Here is a 20,741-nt window from a genome sequence, read left to right on the forward strand (position 1 = left end):
TTTGCAGCCACCAGAGGAGCGAGATTCTGGCTTTCGGCGACAGACGTATCCTCTGGTGCATGTGAAGAGGAAATCCCGACCATCTGTCCAGGAGATCCAGTTGAAAAGACAGTGCATGAAATCTTCCGTACTGTAGAGCCTCGTAGGAGGCAACCATCTTTCCCAGAAGACGAATGCACTGATAAACAGATACCCGGGCTAGCTTCAGGACATCCCGGACCATTGTTTGTATCACCAACGCTTTCTACGCCGGCAGAAACACCCTCTATACTTCTGTGTCGAGGATCATCCCCAGGAAGGACAGCCTCCTAGTCGGCTTCAAGTGCGACTTTGGAAGATTCAGGATCCATCCATAATCCTGGAGTAGATTAGTTGAGAGCAACGCTCTGTAACAGCTTCTACTTGGACGATGCCTTTATCAGCAGATCGTCCAGATACGGGATTATATTCACCCGTTATCTGCGGAGGAGAATCATCATCTCCGCCATCACCTTGGTGAACACCCTCAGTGCTGTGGAAAGGCCGAATGGCAAGGCCTGGAACTTAAAATGACTGGCTAACAGTGCGAATCGGAGAAAAGCTTGATGCGGCGGCCAAATCGGAATGTGGAGGTACGCATCCTTGATATCCAGGGATACCAGGAATTCCCCCTCCTCCAGACCTGATATCACCGCCCTCAGAGACTCCATTTTGAACTTAAAATCGCTAAACCCCTGTCTGAGGGAGTTCAAGTTCAAAATGGGCCTGACCAAACCATCCGGTTTCAGTACCACGTAAAGGTTCAAAAATAGTAACCCTTGTTTTGCAAATGGGGTGGAACTGGTACACTGACCAGTGACTCCACCAACTTTTGGATGGCTTCCTGTAAGACAGCCCTGTCTGCCAGCAGAGCTGGCAAGCCTGATTTGAAGAACCGGTAAGGTGGGAGATCTTGAAACTCCAGCCTGTACCCCTGGGACACAATATCCTGTACCCAGGCATGCAGGCCGGACGATACCCAGACGTGGCTGAAATGCCCGAGTCTCGCCCCCACCGGCCCTACCTCCAGGCCGCGCGGTCCACCGTCATGCTGAGGACTTAGGCGTACCTGAAGCAGGCTTCTGTTCCTGGGAACCTGCGGCAGCAGGTTTCTTGGATTTTGGTCGACCTCCCCTAAAGAAGGTGTTAGACGGCTTGGCCTTTCTTGCTTTAGTAGCCCGAAGGGACTGTGATGCAGGAGAAGTAAAAAGGTTTCTTCGTAGCCGGTGCAGCTGAGGGAAGAAAAGGCTACTTACCGCCGGTAGCTGTGGAAATCCACGCATCCAACGCTTCCCCCGAAGAGAGCCTGACCTGTGCAGAGTAGGGTCTCCACACCTCTACTAGATTCCGCGTCGGCAGACCACTGGCGCAGCCAAAGTCCTCTGCGAGCTGAGACAGACATGGAAGATATCCCTGCAGCCATCGAACCCAGGTCTTTCATGGATTCCACTATAAATCCTGCAGAATCCTGAATGTTACGTAAAAACAATTCAACATCATTTTTATCCATTGTAACCAAATCATCAAGTAACGTGCCTGACCACTTTACTATAGCCTTGGAAATCCATGCACAGGCAATAGTAGGACGTAGTATCGCCCCTGAAGTCGTGTATATGGATTTGAGCGTAGCGTCAATTTTGCGATCAGCCGGTTCTCTTAACGCGTTAGATCCTGAGACAGGTAAAACCACCTTTTTTGAGAGTCTGGATACAGACGCGTCAACTATGGGTGGATTTTCCCATTTTTTCCTATCCTCCTCAGGGAAAGCAACAAGAACCCTTCTAGGGATCTGAAATTTTTTCTCTGGGTGTTCCTAGGCTCCCTCAAAAATAGCATTTAATTCTTTAGACGCAGGGAAGGTTAGCAAGGCTTTCTTATTGTCTGTGAAGTAAGCCTCCTCAACCTGCTCAGGTGTTGCATCAGCAATATTCAACACATCTCTAATGGCCTTTTCATCAACTGCACCCCTTTTGCAAGAGATGCCGCCCCCCGCAGTACATCCCCATCACAGTCTGCCGTGTCAGAATCGGTATCCGTGTCATCCTGCATAATTAGGGCAAGAGCACGTTTTTTGGGAGCGTACACATCAAGGGGACCTGAGGTAACAGAACCGGACAAAACAGCCATAGAGTTCTGTAAAACCTGAGTTGCAGACTCATTTTGTGCAACTCTAGTAGAAATCTGAGAAATCATGCTTTTAAGAGAGGCTAACCACTCAGGCTCTCTTGCTGGGACCTGCGCTAACACAGTGCAATCCTGATTACATGGAATGGGATCATCCTGAGAGGACATATGACACAGAGTCCCTGGACATAGCTTAATGAAGACCCCAAACACACACACAGGGAAAGGCAGAGATTCCCCGCAAGAATGCCAAGAGAGAGACAGAGATTGGAGCCAACCCACACACAGCGCTTCTTGGATAGAGAACAGCCACTACCCAGCGCTGACTGTGTACCTTAATAGGTTACACAGTCTTCTACAACCCCCTGGTACCGTACAAGATAGCTGGAGTTGATGAGGAAGGACAGCTCTCCCTTTCAGCGTCTCTGCAGGCAGGGAAAATGGCGCTGAATGCTGCTGGGTCTGCTCTGAGAAGCTCCGCCCCCTATCATGGCACTGCTTCCCACTCTCTGTTTGAATTATACTGGCCTGAGGTATATGCTGGCAGTGATCCGGGGTCCCTGACAGTCTTGCTGACCAGTGTAGGGTGTAGGTGTAGGCGCTGGCTCAGGGCGCCGCACTATGTACCACTGAGCCCCGGAGCGCAGTTAGTACTGCGCTCCATACCCTGTTGCCGCCATCTTCACACAGGCTCCCCGCGGGGCCGGTGACTAACTCGCCACAAGTCTTCTGGGTCTGTAAGGGGGTGGCGGCATGATGCCGGGGAGAGCGATCCCCTGTGGTGGTGATCAATCACTCAATCCCCTCAGGAGCTCAGTGTCCTGTCAGCGGTTATAGTGGCTCAGACCCCACAGGGCGGACACTACTCCTCCCCCCCCCTTAGTCCCACGAAGCAGGGAGGCTGTTGCCAGCAGCCTCCCTGTAAAATAATAAAATAATAAACTCTAAATAAAAAAAAAGAGCTCCCCTAGCTGTGATCGGATCCTCCAGGGACATTTTCTAAACTGAGTCTGGTAGGAGGGGCATAGAGGGAGGAGCCAGCCCACAGTCTCAATCTCTTAAAGTGCCAATGGCTCCTAGTGGACCCGTCTATACCCCATGGTACTAATGTGGACCCCTGCATCCTCTAGGACGTAAGAGAAAATTGGGTGATTTGAATACATATTGTAAATAACTTACAGGCGTCCATTAAATACCAGAGCAGCAAAAACCGTGATGGAAGTGTGGCATATACACCGAATGCATCAATATGGTTAAAACTACTGCAGCCAGTCTTCCTATGAGACATTAATTTCTAATTGCAGTTTTGCCATTAATACGGTGAAGATTCACAAGCATAATCACCATACCAGTGTTCACAAAAACACGCTTTAGCGCATATTTTACCCGATATTGAGGACCGGGGACTCATGGGTGAGAGCCAGGACCTGGGCTGTGTGTTGAGTAGATGAAGGGAGGCAGTGGGGGCTGTGGTGTCCAGCCCCTGGCACTGTGCTGGTCTCATCCCCGGTGTTATCACACTGTATGCAGAGTAATGAGCGCGGCTGCTGTACCCCAGGATCTGCATGTATCTGGCCCGTCTCCTGTATATACTATATAGTGATGATGGTGCAATTTGCTTTATGCTCTACTTATGTACTGACACCCTAGTCCAGAGGTTCTCAAACTCGGTCCTCGGGAGCCCACACAGTGCATGTTTTGCAGGTAACCCAGCAGGTGCACAGGTGTATTAATTACTCACTGACACATTTTAAAAGGTCCACAGGTGGAGCTAATTATTTCACTTGCGATTCTGTGAGGAGACCTGCAAAACATGCACTGTGTGGGCCCCCGAGGACCGAGTTTGAGAACCTCTGCCCTAGTCTGATCCAGTTGTTGCGGGCACACTGTATTATGCTCAGCAGCTGGCATTATTCCAGGGTGTCATTTCACATGTGTCCCAATACGTATCTATAAATTATCCCATATGCATGGGGCAGCGGTGTTCATATGGGATGCGGTTACAATACTGCTAGTCGGGATCCTAGACATCACAATGCAGACGCCGGAATCCCGACTAGTTGTGAAACACCGCCACCGGAATCTCGGCGCCACATGCTCTTCTCCCTCTATGGTTGTCCAAGACACCCAGAGCGGGAGAATCTAACGTGGCAAGCGCAGCAAGCCAGCAAAGGGTTTTCTAGCGATCTCCCCGCTGCCGGCATACTGGTGGCCGGGATCCCGCTGTCGGTATACTGATCCCCTTCATAATACAGGTTGAGTATCCCATATCCAAATATTCCGAAATACGGATTATTTTTTTTTAGTAGGACTGAGATAGTGAAACCTTTGTGTATTAAACAAAGTTTGTACATTGAGCCATCAGAAAACAAAGTTATTAAAAATATTGACTAAAATGACCTTCAGGCTGTGTGTATAAGGTGTATATGAAAACAAATATATTCTGTACTTCGACTTGGATCTCATCGCAATGATATCCCATTATGGTATGCAATTATCCCAAAATACGGAAAAATCAGAAATCCAAAATACTGCTGTTCCCAAGCATTTTGGATAAGGGATACTCAACCTGCACCTAATTTTTAATTAGCTATATATGGGAACATCTATATTACACACACACACACACACACACACACACACACACACTAATGTATCTTTAACGCATCTGGTTTATGGTTACTCTTTAGACATTGGGCACCACTGGAAATGTTAATTTACTTATTGCATTTGGAGCCATTGGTGTACTCTCAATACCCATGTTTTCTATTTGCTGAGCGTATTTATGGATCTGCCATTTTAAATCTTTTTATTCTTTTGTGTGCATACATAAAGTGCCACTAAACATATAAATACATACATGCATAGGTGTCTGAAGATGTCAGAACAAGGACACTGAACATTGCTTAAACATCTTTTAAAGATTACTGCTCTAGCTGCAGTCCACTGTTGCCCCCTCCTTAACCCTAGTACCAGGGACGTGCGGTGACCCTAATACCCTCCTTGCTACCCCAGCTGCTATTTACCCTTAGCCCCTCGCTACCCCCAGCACTGCCTGCATCTAGCTCCTTCTTTGCCCCTCAGCACTATCCCAACCGCTGTCTGCACTTTCCCCCTTCCATACACCAAGCACTGCCTCTACCTCCAGCTCTACCCCAACTTCTCCCTGCCTCTACCTCCAACTTCTCCCTGCCTCTACCTCCAACTTCTCCCTGCCTCTACCTCCAACTCTACCCCAACTTCTCCCTGCCTCCAGCTCTAACAGACTTCTCTCTGCCTTTACCTCCAGCTCTAACAGACTTCTCTCTGCCTCTACCTCCAGCTCTACCCAAACTTCTCTCTGCCTCTACCTCCAGCTCTAACAGACTTCTCTTGGCCTCTACCTCCAGCTCTAACAGACTTCTCTCTGCCTCTACCCCAACTTCTCCCTGCCTCTACCTCCAGCTCTACCCCAACTTCTCCTTGCTTCTACACCCATAATATGTGATCCAGAAACATTGGAGAAGGACAATACTCTTTTAAAGTAATGTGTCCCTGGGAGCAACACATTTTTTGAGGGTCTACATTTCCCTCATGGCATTCAAGCTCTGTGTTCTAGCTCACCATACTGGTGAACAGTGGTCATTGGGAAACGGACTGAGGTTCCACAATTGCATATGTCACTTTTATCTTGACATATTGCTTAAAAGCCAGGATTGCAGATCAAAGAGTTGCTACCTGCCCCCAACAGTATTCCACAACACAGTGACAAATGTCATGCTATACTGATACTACAACAATTATGGCTAAACCAGACTTAACTGCGATATTTTTTCATTTGCATTTTTTTACTGTTTTGGGATTAGCATAAATGAAGAATTTTTTAGTGTTTAGTAAAAACTTCATACTAGTGAGCACCAACTCTTTTTCCTAAGAAATACCTTGCAATTAGCAGAGCCATGCAAAGCAATTCAATGAGTTGGAACGAACACTTCAATCAAGCTGCTGAATATTGGTGCAGGATCCATTGCTGTAGAACCATGTATGAGAATCATGTAACAAAGTTACATCTGGGTGTGGTGGGGTTTTCTTTATTTCTGAGGGGACCTCACAAAACTTGAAAACTATAGCATAAAATGGGATAAAAATAGTGGCATTACCTGGGAGAAAAATGCTGGTGTCAGAGATGCTGTCTGCAAGGATGGACTGAGGATACCCAAATGGTTGGAATCGCTGGTGGTGATTACTAATGTTGGTGTCAACTCAAGCTCTTTGGGCTTTTTAGACTTTGTGCTCTTCATATCCAGTAGGTAGGGCTCAGGTTCAGCTTCATGCTCGGGTTCAAGTTCATCTACCTCAATGGTCACATCACTGGGAAAATCAAGAGGCTGTGAAGTTACAGACTCCAAATCTGTATCGACTGCCATATCCTGACTGGAAGTCAGAGCAGGCGATAAGGCTTCAGAGGGTTCTGGAAGGGGTGAGATGGAAGGGTTATGTAGAGAAAAAGGATAGTTTGTTTTCGTTTCTCTGGGAGGTTCTGGAGATTTTTCATGGGCTTCTGTAGGCTGAGACGTGGCTGACGGGACATATTGTATATGCTCTGAGTTTCTGGCTGGTGTTTTCACAAACTTAATCACTGAGGGAGATGTTTCTGTGACAATTTTCTTATCAACTTGATGTTCCACAGCAACAGGTCTGAAGAGCTTTACACCAGCTGTATTCAGGGAATTGAGAGTGAATGATGTGTACAGACCAGAATGAATGTAATCATTGCGTCCTGAGGATTTGGCAGTGGGACATAATAATCTCTCCTTACTACAGTTTTCCTTGTCTCGCACAGTGCAGTTGCTGACAGAGTCAGCAGAGTTCCCATCTATTTCTCCTTCTCCTTTCCCTAAAGCCAGTGGATCCATGGTCAGGATGTCAGGGTAAGAGACAAACTTATAAACAAACTTCTGTCCATTCACTTTTTTGATGATGTTCTTTAAAAAGAAAATAAAGAATAATCAGTTCCACATAGCATCCTTTGGAGCACTTTAAGACAGAAATGTGACAATGAAAAAAACAAAAAAATCATTCTAATTAACCACACTGTCCAACATAACATGTTATATAAAGGAAGATGGTTGTCACTCCTCCTTAGAATATACGAATGCCTGGATGCCCTCCATGAAAAGTAATCTTTGTGTTCTCGGTAGCAAAAAGGCAGAATGCGGTGCTGTAGTGCAGTAGGGCATTTGTGCATGCGCCTCAAGGCAAAAAAAAAAAAGCAAATTATACTTACCGATAATTTTATTTCTCCGAGATACTTCATGGCAGCCCTTACTCTTGGGAATTGTATCCTATTCCTAAACTTAAACAGGGAATCCTCTCAACACTTTAGGACCACCCACCTTGGGTATATAGCCCTGCTCCTCCCCTTCCTCCATTAGTCTTTTGAGTGTCTCCTGTGACCAGGCTATATTTATACTTTACTAAGGGAGGGTATATTGTAGGCTGCCATGAAGTATCTCGGAGAAATGAAATTATCGGTAAGTATAATTTGCTTTTTTTTCCTACACTACTTCATGGTAGCCCTTACTCTTGGGATATACCAACACTCAATATAGGGAGGGCAATAAAAAATACCACAGACATCTTGTCAATGCTGAAAATTATTATTTGTTTAATTCAATGCTGCATCAAAGACACGTTTTCCAAAGTGTGCATCAATAACATCCACCGCATAATGACTGGAGAATGTATGCATAGAAGACCATGTGGCTGCTGCACATATATCCTTCGCCGAAAGCCTTGCCTTCTTCGCCCAGGAAGCTGCCATGGCCCTGGTAGAGTGTGCCTTTAGCTGCTCCGGAACCTCCTGACCATTCTGTTTGTAAATAAACGCCAGGAGTTCTGTGATCCATCTGGAGATGGTCTGTTTCGTAGGTTTCTCACCCTTAATTGCACCTGAATATAACACAAACAGGTGTTTCGTCTTACGGAACTCTTTCACTCTGTCCAGATACACTGAAATTGCTCTGATTAAATCCAAACTATGCATTCTCTTCTCCTCCTCATTCTGCGGATGTGGGTAGAATGATGGTAACACGATGTCCTGATTCAAATGGAAATCGGACACCACCTTGGGCAAAAAATCTGGATTAGTCCTTAACACAAGTCTACCCGGGAGGAAATTAAGGTAGGGCTCCTCCGACCACAGGGCCTGTAGCTCTCCAACTCTTCTGGCTGATGTAATGGCTACCAGGAACACTACTTTCCAAGTTAGAAATTTAACCGAGACGTCCTGCAATGGCTAAAACGGAGACAACATTAATGAATTTAAAACTAAATTCAGATCCCACAGAGCGACAACCGACCTGAAGCGAGGTCTTATCCTTTTAATTGCCTGACAGAACTTCCTCACTAAGCTCTCATCAGATAATCTTCTCTCCAATAGGACACTCTTGTGCTGCTATCTGGACCTTGATAGTAGATACCGCCAGCCCCTTCTCAAACCCATCAAACAAGAATTGAAGGGGCGTGGCCTGACTGGAGAGGAGACTGGCAGCAGAAATTCAGAGCTCCTGCTCATTTCTAAAACAAACCACCTACTTTTGCACTAACTACCCCCATATTGCCCTCATAACCCACCTTGTGGCTCGGGGTGTCTAAGTGCCGAGTCGCAGAGCCGGGAGATCGTTTTCACGGTCTCTGCAGGTTGTGGCCTGCACTGGGCGCCGGAGCCGCGGACTAAATTTCCGGAGCTGACCCGCCGAGAAGCTCCAGGGGACGCGCGGCGCCGAAACTGACCGCGGACGCCGGACTACACAGGCTGACCCTGCAACCACTTGGGGAGTGCTTGGACCCCCCCCTACGCCGACACCAGTGCTCCGTACAACGGGCTTGAGACCCGGCGCTCGTGGACGGAGGAAAGCCGCGGACCCGCACTTCCGGTGCTGCGGCGGCGCAACGCTCCCTCAGCCTGCAGTGGAGAACAACAGGCATCAAGGTACCTTCCCTGCACCCCTCTCCCCCTGGAAATAACTCCTAGTGTAATAGGGAGAGACAGGAGAGACAGGAGGGGAGCTGTGAGGGTGAAGAAGACTGCAGCTGCCATACTCATGCTGGGGAAAATCTATCTAACATTACAATTATAGGGGCATCACCTACCCCTCCCCATACCCTTTACTGTTCACAATTTGTCATCTGGTTAGCTGTTCCCTGGACCCTACCATAGTGAAGCTGACTATACTCATTGACACCATAGATGATTGCTGAAACTGTCTATTTCTCCAGTCTGCTGCCACAAAGTGAATTACAACTCCTATTTACTCCCCCTCCTCGTCGCCACGTGTGTGGGAGGTGAGTGAGACCATCTTCATACCTACTAATCAGTCCTCAGTTGGCGTGTTTATACGGTGATGCCGCGGGCCGGATTGCCGTTGTAATTGAAATCACAAATACTATTTCCACGCTCTCTAAGTCTCACTGTCTACTCTCCCATATAGTGGTGATAGCAATTTTATGCCTGGTAAACACAATTCCATCCCTCTGATGACTTGAAGAACTACACCCACTCTCAGCTTCCCATAATTAGATACATATCACGGCGATATGTGAAGTCGCGTCACCCGCAACTGTGATGTAGACCTGTCTCCACCTTTCTAACCAACGGCAAGTTCTGTCATCTGTCCGGCCCTCATGAGCTCGTATTTATTATTATGGACAAATTCTTAAGTTCCTCTACACCAAAACCCCAACGATATAGAAGTGGTAGTAAACGCGGAGAACCAAGCACCACCGCTCCACCACTAATCCCCCACCCTGTCTGCCTAGACATCGCGGTTGAAACATCACCTAACATGGCCCCAAAAGCTCCCCCCGCTCCACCTTCCTATTCGGAAATCGTGAAAGCGATTAAAGAAACCGTGGAACCTTTACTACAAGCCCAGGCTGATAAATTTATGACCGCAGTATCAGACTTGAAATCAGAACTCGGGTCGATGACCCGCAGAATCTCGGTGAACGAGAATAGAATTGGAGTTAACTTTAAGGAAATAGAGGATCTTAAAGAACAAGTCGTATCTTTAGCGGCCTCGCGTCAACATAGGATGATGAAGATGGATGATTTGGAAAATCGTTCGAGACGCAATAACCTGAGGATTGTGGGCCTTAAAGAATCACTGAAAGGCCCGGACCTGCTGAAATTCCTCGTCTCCGACTTACCAGACCTCCTAGGTATTCCCGAAGAACTCTCCTCGATGGAAATCGAACGAGCTCATAGATTGGGTCCCCCGCGTGAATCTAACCAATCTAGACCCCGACCGGTCATTTTTAAATGCTTAAATTTCAGACACAAAGAATTGATATGGTCTGCGGCTCGAAACAAAGGCCCACTTCAATGGGAGGGTCAGAGACTGTTCCTTTTTCAGGACTACTCTGCGGAAGTCTCTAGGGCTAGAAGGGAAATGTCTCCAATCTGCTCTCAGCTGGTGAAAAATGGTGTTCGGTTTGCCCTTCTCTACCCTGCGAGGCTACGCATCTTTACCCCACAAGGCCCAAAAGATTTCACCTCAGCAGACTCGGCCAAGGACTATGTAATGGAACTTGGAGAATCTGCGAGATTATCCTTGGCCTCACATCCATCCTCCCCAAATGGAGCTGCTGTTACCGACTGAAACCTGACGCCGGGACTTTATCCATGTTCTTCTACTGGTTGTTATAGTTAATAATTCTCTTATACGAGGTGGATTACGTTTAGCCCTTATCAAGACCATTTCGAAAACATTTTCTTTTCCCTGTATTAGGATCATTAGGGAGATCTCTTGAGTTGCTTATCATAATATTGCCTGTTGGTTATTTTGTTATTTTTATTGTTCTACATCGCAGCGGGTTCACGCTGAAAGTCCATACTGATGCATGCTGGTGTGGACGCACTCATATGTTATACTTGTCTTAACATTTGTCTTTACCTTTCTCTCTTCTCTCTGACTTCTTTTACTCTCCTCTCTGCTACTTTTTACCTACAGATGTTTGCCTGGCTGTGGTGGGGAATATTTATGCTTATGATACTCTGGATTAATGACGGGAAGCTGTCTTATTTCAGGAGACTGACTGCTGCCTTTTTCTATTCCCCCGTTGTTGGTATAAATGTCACAACTTAATATAATTTCGTGGAATGTTAGGGGTATTAATTCTCCAATTAAACGGAGACGTATCCTTACCTACTTAAATAAGATAAAAGCTGATGTCTCTATGCTCCAAGAGACACACCTGACCCCCCCTGAACATGCCAAACTTACCATGCTTAGACAAGAGGTCGTGGTGTTTTCTTCATTTTCTTCAAAGGCAAGGGGAGTTGCTATCCTTATCCGTAAGGGGGTGAAGTTTGACATACATCATCAGATTATCGACCCTCTAGGCAGATATATTGTGTTAGATATCACCTTAGAGGGCACCAGATTAACCTTGTGCAATATTTATGCCCCGGCTGTCTATGAAAAAACATTCTATCTAGAAATAACTAATATTCTCCGTCCATATTCGCATACCTCTCTCATTGTTGGCGGGGATATGAATATGGTGTCCTCTTTGGTTTTGGACAGGAAGGGTCCCTCGTCTCAGGGGGCCCGACTGCCCAGGATCAACCTGGAGTACATGTCTGCACAATTGGGACTGGTCGATGTGTGGCGACTCCGTAACCCGGTAGAGTTGGAATATACTTATTATTCTTCAGCCCATAATTCTTTCTCACGTATAGATTACTTTCTTGTTTCCACTGATCTGTCCCCCAGGATCACTGAGACAGCTATCAACCCTATAACTATTTCAGACCATGCCCCTATATCACTTGTCCTCCAAGGTAGACTCACTTTGGGTACCAATTCCCACTGGAGATTCCCTGCCAAGATGGCGGCTTCTCCAGAATTTAAAACCATGTTGCTGACTTCCTGGGACTCTTATGCTCTTAACAATGCTGACCATACGTCTGACCCTGCCTTATTTTGGCAGACCGCTAAAGCTGTTTTGCGAGGCGATATAATTGCATTCATGGCGAAATATGGACGAGATCAAGACGCGGCATATAGAGCAGCACAAGCTGTACTCACTTCCTCATTTCAAAATTTTAAAACCACACCTACGTTGGCTAACAAACAGAAATATAGAGACGCCAAAACCCAATTTGATCATACTCTAAACGCATATGGATAATAGATTCCTCATTGCAGGCAAATATAATTTCTTCCAATATGGAGATAAGCCGAGTCGAATGCTTTCTAATTTACTTAAATCTGACAAGGGATCCCATCATGTGACAGCTTTGAGGGATTCGACCTCAGCTGTACAATCCGAAGGGAAGGCAATAGCTGACATCTTCCACTCCTTTTTTACTGATCTCTACTCCCACAACACTGTTGACCAATATACCAAAACCTCCTTCTGGGAAACTGTACAATTACCTCAGATTTCCCAGGATCAGTCAGATTCCCTTACGACCCCTATTACTGCCACCGAAGTGACGGAGGCAATTAAAGCCCTTAAGCCACTGAAGACCCCAGGCCCAGATGGCTTATCAGGAGAATTCTTTAAACTACTCTCCCCTAAGATTGTGGATTCACTAGTGGCCTTCTTTAATAATATATTCTCCAACCTCACTCTCCCACACCATTTTAACTCGGCCCTGATCCGAGTTATACCTAAATCTGGCAAAGATCCGCTCCTCCCGTCTTCCTATCGCCCTATCTCCCTACTTAATGTAGACTACAAACTGTTCACTAAACTGTTAGCGAATCGATTAAAATTTATTCTGCCTGAAATAATCCACAGTGATCAAACCGGTTTTATTTCGGGCAGACACTCTGTGACCAATATCCGCAAAGTTCTAACGGTTCTCCAATCCCTGAGGGGGGTGGAAACGGGTGGTCCCACTTTTTTATTGTCATTGGATGCTGAGAAAGCGTTTGATTTGGTGACGTGGGACCACCTGTTTGAGACACTCCGACGCTTCGGATTTTCTGACAAATTTGTGGCCATTTTACATACCATATACCATAATGCATCTACACAAGTTTTCACTAACCGATATATGTCTCAACCTTTAACGATTCATAGGGGGACCAGACAGGGCTGCCCCTTATCCCCTTTGCTTTTTGCAGCAGCTTTAGAACCCCTGGCTATAGCACTAAGACAATTACCGACCTTCTCGGGGATATCGGTGGGAAAAAAAGAAGTTAAGCTCGGACTATTTGCGGATGATATGATCTTATTTGTCTCTAACCCCCGTATCTCAATACCTGCCATCTTTGACACTATACAATGTTTTAGTACCTTTGCGGGTTATCGCATAAACACCCATAAATCGGAACTACTCCCTCTGACCAACATGCAGAACCCTCGTCTATGCCGACTTCTCTTCCCAATTCACGCTGACTCCTACCAAACTAAAATACTTAGGTATTTATGTTCCCTCAGAACTTTCCCGATTATATCAATTTAACTATATACCCACTATCCAGCAAATCAAAACAATATTAGAATCCTGGAAAGATCTCAAACTTTCCCTATTGGGTAGGATAGTGGTGATAAAAGCTGTCATTTTCCCGAAGCTGGCTTACTTGCTTCAAATGCTCCCCATCACGATCACTAAACAAGACTCCTTATTCTGCTCGCAAATGTTTTCAAAATTCATCTGGAAAAACTCAAAACCCCGCATGCCCAAGACCCGAACTTATGTTAGTAAACGAAAAGGTGGCTTGAGTATGCCCAATGTGACGATGTTTGCCAGATCGGCACTATTTAAATTTGCATCAGACTGGCTCCTTCGATCAGATATATTCACGAACGTTGAACTGGAAGAAGCATTGTTTTCCCCGTATTCCCCTGCAGCATTGCTCCACACACCAAGGTCTAAACTACCCCAGGGGGTTAAGACTAATATTTTATTTTGGGACACTTATAGGGCCTGGACCTCCATACATAAACTATTTCGTACTGACCCCTTTGAGTCACCATACTTACCCTTATGGGGTAACCCCAATTTCCCCTCTTCTTTAGATAATCGTCATTTTTACACATGGAAATGTAAAGGGATATACACTATTAGGGATGTCTTTGATCCTGGGGGACAGATGTTCTCCTTTCTGCAACTACGTGACAAATTTTCTTTACCCCACTCCAACTTCTTCATGTTTCTCCAAGCACGCCATTATATTAATTCCCTTAAGGACCCCTTGGGCAAAGTGACCTCCACTCGAACGATTCTTGACACTCCTATTCTGCAAACATAATCCATTCAAAATTCGTTATCTCTACAATGACCTGATTGAAGCGTTAGCCCCCTCTTGGTCCCCTCTCACTGATTCTTGGAAGCGAGAACTTCCAGAGACTCCTGAGATGGGCGGGGTTTCAAAAAACACTGATGTGGTCCTAAAAGCTCTAAAATCAGCTAAATTACAAGAAATACATCTAAGGATTGTAAACAGGATGTATATAGCCCCCTCCCAAAGACAACACTTCCGCCAGGGTGAGTCGGGCAAATGCCCTAAATGTGGAGTAAATGGAGCAACCCTTACACACAACCTATGGTCATGTGGGAAGGTTAGACGCTTCTGGTGTAAGATTCTCCAGTATTTATCCCGACTATTCAAGTTAAATCTTCCTGGACTAGTGGGCCCGCTGTTGTTTGCTGACTTCTCACCCTGGCTGGCGCGATTTGACCTTGCCCCTGCTGTCCCTCTGCTGACTGTGATGATCACGGTGGCAAAACAGGTGATAATGAGACATTGGATATATAAAACTGCCCCATCAGTAGGAGAATGGGAAACCGCTTTATTAGATGTGCTGTTTTGTGAGAGACGAATGGCCACTTTCCAAATTGAGAACGGAGTTGTACTCTTCCATAAAAAAATAAGAATTTACTTACCGATAATTCTATTTCTCGGAGTCCGTAGTGGATGCTGGGGTTCCTGAAAGGACCATGGGGAATAGCGGCTCCGCAGGAGACAGGGCACAAAAAAGTAAAGCTTTACTAGGTCAGGTGGTGTGCACTGGCTCCTCCCCCTATGACCCTCCTCCAGACTCCAGTTAGGTACTGTGCCCGGACGAGCATACACAATAAGGGAGGCATTTTGAATCCCGGGTAAGACTCATACCAGCCACACCAATCACACCGTACAACTTGTGATCTAAACCCAGTTAACAGTATGACAACAGAAAGGGCCTCTTAAAGATGGCTCCTTAACAATAACCCGAATTAGTTAACAATAACTATGTACAAGTATTGCAGATAATCCGCACTTGGGATGGGCGCCCAGCATCCACTACGGACTCCGAGAAATAGAATTATCGGTAAGTAAATTCTTATTTTCTCTATCGTCCTAAGTGGATGCTGGGGTTCCTGAAAGGACCATGGGGATTATACCAAAGCTCCCAAACGGGCGGGAGAGTGCGGATGACTCTGCAGCACCGAATGAGAGAACTCCAGGTCCTCCTTTGCCAGGGTATCAAATTTGTAAAATTTTACAAACGTGTTCTCCCCCGACCACGTAGCTGCTCGGCAGAGTTGTAATGCCGAGACCCCTCGGGCAGCCGCCCAAGATGAGCCCACCTTCCTTGTGGAGTGGGCTTTTACAGTTTTAGGCTGTGGCAGGCCTGCCACAGAATGTGCAAGTTGAATTGTGTTACAAATCCAACGAGCAATCGACTGCTTAGAAGCAGGTGCGCCCAACTTGTTGGGTGCATACAATATAAACAGCGAGTCAGATTTTCTGACTCCAGCCGTCCTTGCAATGTATATTTTTAAGGCTCTGACAACGTCCAACAACTTGGAGTCCTCCAAGTCGCTAGTGGCCGCAGGCACCACAATAGGTTGGTTCAGATGAAATGCTGATACCACTTTAGGGAGAAAATGCGGACGAGTCCGCAGTTCTGCCCTATCCGAATGGAAGATTAGATAAGGACTTTTATAAGATAAAGCCGCCAATTCAGATACTCTCCTGGCAGAGGCCAGGGCTAGTAACATAGTCACTTTCAATGTGAGATATTTCAAATCCACCTTTTTCAATGGTTCAAACCAATGGGATTTGAGGAAATCTAAAACTACATTTAGATCCCACGGTGCCACCGGAGGCACCACAGGAGGCTGTATATGCAGTACTCCCTTGACAAAAGTCTGGACCTCAGGGACAGAGGCCAATTCTTTTTGGAAGAATATTGACAGGGCCGAAATTTGAACCTTAATGGATCCCAATTTGAGACCCATAGATAATCCTGATTGCAGGAAATGTAGGAAACGACCCAGTTGGAATTCCTCCGTCGGAACCCTCCGATCCTCGCACCACGCTACATATTTTCGCCAAATGCGGTGATAATGTTTCACGGTGACTTCCTTCCGTGCCTTAATCAAGGTAGGAATGACTTCTTCTGGAATGCCTTTCCCTTTTAGGATCTGGCGTTCAACCGCCATGCCGTCAAACGCAGCCGCGGTAAGTCTTGAAAAAGACAGGGACCCTGCTGTAGCAGGTCCCTTCTCAGAGGTAGAGGCCACGGTTCGTCCGTGAGCATCTCTTGAAGTTCCGGATACCAAGTCCTTCTCGGCCAATCCGGAACCACTAGTATTGTTCTTACTCTTCTTTGCCGTATGATCTTCAATACCTTTGGTATGAGCGGCAGAGGAGGAAACACATACACTGACTGGTACACCCAAGGAGTTACCAGTGCGTCCACAGCTATTGCCTGTGGATCTCTTGACCTGGCGCAATATTTGTCCAGTTTCTTGTTGAGGCGAGACGCCATCATGTCTACAATTGGTCTTTCCCAACGGTCTATTAACATGTTGAAGACTTCTGGATGTAGACCCCACTCTCCCGGATGAAGATCGTGTCTGCTGAGGAAGTCTGCTTCCCAGTTGTCCACGCCCGGGATGAACACTGCTGACAGTGCTATCACGTGATTCTCCGCCCAGCGAAGAATCTTGGCAGCTTCTGCCATTGCACTCCTGCTTCTTGTGCCGCCCTGCCTGTTTACATGGGCGACCGCCGTGATGTTGTCCGACTGAATCAACACCGGCTTTCCTTGCAGGAGAAGTTCCGCCTGGCTTAGAGCATTGTAGATTGCTCTTAGTTCCAGAATGTTTATGTGAAGAGACTTTTCCAGACTCGTCCATACTCCCTGGAAGTTTCTTCCTTGTGTGACTGCTCCCCAGCCTCTCAGGCTGGCGTCCGTGGTCACCAGGATCCAATCCTGAATGCCGAATCTGCGGCCTTCTAATAGGTGAGCCTTCTGCAACCACCACAGAAGTGACACCCTTGTCTTTGGTGACAGGGTTATTTGCAGGTGCATCTGCAGATGCGACCCTGACCATTTGTCCAACAGATCCCTTTGGAATATTCTTGCATGGAATCTGCCGAATGGAATTGCTTCGTAAGAAGCCACCATTTTTCCCAGGACTCTTGTGCATTGATGTACTGACACTTTTCCTGGTTTTAGGAGGTTCCTGACCAGATCGGATAACTCCTTGGCTTTTTCCTCTGGAAAGAAAACCTTTTTCTGAACCGTGTCCAGAATCATTCCTAGGAACAGCAGACGAGTTGTCGGGATTAAATGGGATTTTGGAATATTCAGAATCCACCCGTGTTGTCTTAGCACCTCTTGAGATAGTGCTAGAGCTGTCTCCAGCTGTTCTCTGGACCTTGCCCTTATTAGGAGATCGTCCAAGTATGGGATAACTAATACGCCTTTTCTTCGAAGAAGAATCATCATCTCGGCCATTACCTTGGTAAAGACCCGAGGCGCCGTGGACAATCCGAACGGCAGCGTCTGAAACTGATAGTGACAGTTTTGAACAATGAACCTGAGGTACCCCTGGTGTGCGGGGTAAATCGGAACGTGTAGATACGCATCCTTGATGTCCAAGGATACCATAAAGTCCCCTTCTTCCAGGTTCGCTATCACTGCTCTGAGTGACTCCATCTTGAACTTGAACTTTTTTATGTAGAGGTTCAAGGACTTCAGATTTAGAATAGGCCTTACCGAGCCATCCGGCTTCGGTACCACAAATAGAGTGGAATAATACCCCTTTCCTTGTTGTAATAGGGGTACTTTGACTATCACCTGCTGAGCGTACAGCTTGTGAATGGCTTCCAACACCCTCTCCCTTTCGGAAGAGACGGTTGGTAAGGCAGACTTCAGGAAACGATGAGGAGGATCCGTCTCTAATTCCAACCTGTACCCCTGAGATATTATCTGCAGGATCCAGGGGTCTACCTGCGAGTGAGCCCACTGCGCGCTGTAATTTTTGAGACGGCCCCCCACTGTCCCCGAGTCCGCTTGAGAGGCCCCAGCGTCATGCTGAGGTTTTTGCAGGAGCCGGGGAGGGCTTCTGTTCCTGGGAAGGAGCTGCCTGTTGGTGTCTCTTCCCTCTTCCTCTGCCTCGTGGCAGGTACGACAAGCCCTTTGCTCTCTTATTTTTGTAGGAGCGAAAAGGCTGCGGTTGAAAGGTCGGTGCCTTTCTCTGTTGGGGAGTGACTTGAGGTAAAAAAGTGGATTTCCCGGCAGTAGCCGTGGCCACCAAGTCTGATAGACCAACTCCAAATAACTCCTCCCCTTTATACGGCAAAACCTCCATGTGACGTTTTGAATCCGCATCGCCTGTCCACTGTCGTGTCCATAAGGCTCTTCTGGCTGAAATGGACATAGCACTCACCCGAGATGCCAGTGTGCAGATATCCCTCTGTGCATCACGCATATAGATAAATGCATCCTTTATTTGTTCTAACGACAGTAAAACATTGTCCCTATCTAGGGTATCAATATTTTCAATCAGGGATTCTGACCAAACTACTCCAGCACTGCACATCCAGGCAGTTGCTATAGCTGGTCGTAGTATAACACCTGCATGTGTGTATATATTCTTTTGAATAACTTCCATCTTTCTATCTGATGGATCCTTAAGTGCGGCCGTCTCAGGAGAGGGTAACGCCACTTGTTTGGATAAGCGTGTGAGCGCCTTGTCCACCTTAGGGGGTGTTTCCCAGCGCGCCCTAACCTCTGGCGGGAAAGGGTATAATGCCAATAACTTTTTTGAAATTATCAACTTTTTATCAGGAGCAACCCACGCTTCATCACACACGTCATTTAATTCTTCTGATTCAGGAAAAACTGTTTGTAGTTTTTTCACACCATACATAATACCCTGTTTTACGGTATCTGTAGTATCAGCTAAATGTAACGTCTCCTTCATTGCCAAAATCATATAACGTGTGGCCCTACTGGAAAATACGTTTGAATTTCTACCGTCGTCACTGGAATCAGTGCCCGTGTCTGGGTCTGTGTCGACCGACTGAGGCAAAGGGCGTTTTACAGCCCCTGACGGTGTTTGAGGCGCCTGGACAGGCATTAATTGATTGTCCGGCCGCCTCATGTCCTCAACTGACTGTTTAAGGGAAGATAAACCATCACGTAATTCCACAAATAAAGGCATCCATTCTGGTGTCGACCCCCTGGGGGGTGACATCTGCATATTTGGCAATTGCTCCGCCTCCACACCAATATCGTCCTCATACATGTCGACACCACGTACCGACACACACCGCAAACGCACAGGGAATGCTCTAATGAAGACAGGACCCACTAGCCCTTTTGGGGAGACAGAGGGAGAGTCTGCCAGCACACACCACAAAGCGCTATATATACAAGGGATATCCTTATATTAAGTGCTCCCTTATAGCTGCTTTAATATATATATATATAGCCATTAATGTGCCCCCCCTCTCTGTTTTACCCTGTTTCTGTAGTGCAGTGCAGGGGAGAGACCTGGGAGCCGTTCTGACCAGCGGAGCTGTGACAGAAAATGGCGCCGTGTGCTGAGGAGATAGGCCCCGCCCCTTTTTCGGCGGGTTCTTCTCCCGCTATTTTTCCAGTCAGGCAGGGGTTAAATATCTCCATATAGCCCCTATGGGCTATATGTGAGGTATTTTTAGCCTTGTATAAGGTTTATATTTGCCTCTCAGAGCGCCCCCCCCCAGCGCTCTGCACCCTCAGTGACTGCCCAGTGAAGTGTGCTGAGAGGAAAATGGCGCACAGCTGCAGTGCTGTGCGCTACCTTATGAAGACTGAGGAGTCTTCAGCCGCCGGTTTCCGGACCTCTTCACGCTTCAGCATCTGCAAGGGGGTCGGCGGCGCGGCTCCGGGACCGGACTCCACGGCTGGGCCTGTGTTCGATCCCTCTGGAGCTAATGGTGTCCAGTAGCCAAGCAGCAAATCCACTCTGCATGCAGGTGAGTTTACTACTTTCCCCCTAAGTCCCACGTTGCAGTGATCCTGTTGCCAGCAGGACTCACTGTAAAGAAAAAAACCTAAACTAAACTTTCTCTAAGCAGCTCTTTAGGAGAGCCACCTAGATTGCACCCTTCTCGTTCGGGCACAAAATCTAACTGGAGTCTGGAGGAGGGTCATAGGGGGAGGAGCCAGTGCACACCACCTGACCTAGTAAAGCTTTACTTTTTTGTGCCCTGTCTCCTGCGGAGCCGCTATTCCCCATGGTCCTTTCAGGAACCCCAGCATCCACTTAGGACGATAGAGAAATGGGGACTGTATATTGAGAGTTTAACCCCTGCTAGACGCGAAGGTATTTGGAG

At 46.9% G+C, this 20,741-nt stretch overlaps 1 protein-coding gene across 2 annotated transcripts in view; it reads right to left on the bottom strand.

Moving 5' to 3' along the window:
* The window catches only part of ELK4 (ETS transcription factor ELK4), a 166,630-nt gene that overhangs the window by 45,714 nt on the left and 100,175 nt on the right, over window positions 1-20,741 (bottom strand). For both annotated transcript variants that reach the window (XM_063955143.1, XM_063955142.1), the window contains one exon: window positions 6,282-7,106. In XM_063955143.1, coding sequence (XP_063811213.1) covers window positions 6,282-7,106 — 825 coding nt within the window. The remainder of the gene's footprint in view (window positions 1-6,281; window positions 7,107-20,741) is intronic.

This window comes from Pseudophryne corroboree, chromosome 2 (assembly GCF_028390025.1).
Source record: "Pseudophryne corroboree isolate aPseCor3 chromosome 2, aPseCor3.hap2, whole genome shotgun sequence".
Lineage (NCBI taxonomy): Eukaryota > Metazoa > Chordata > Amphibia > Anura > Myobatrachidae > Pseudophryne > Pseudophryne corroboree.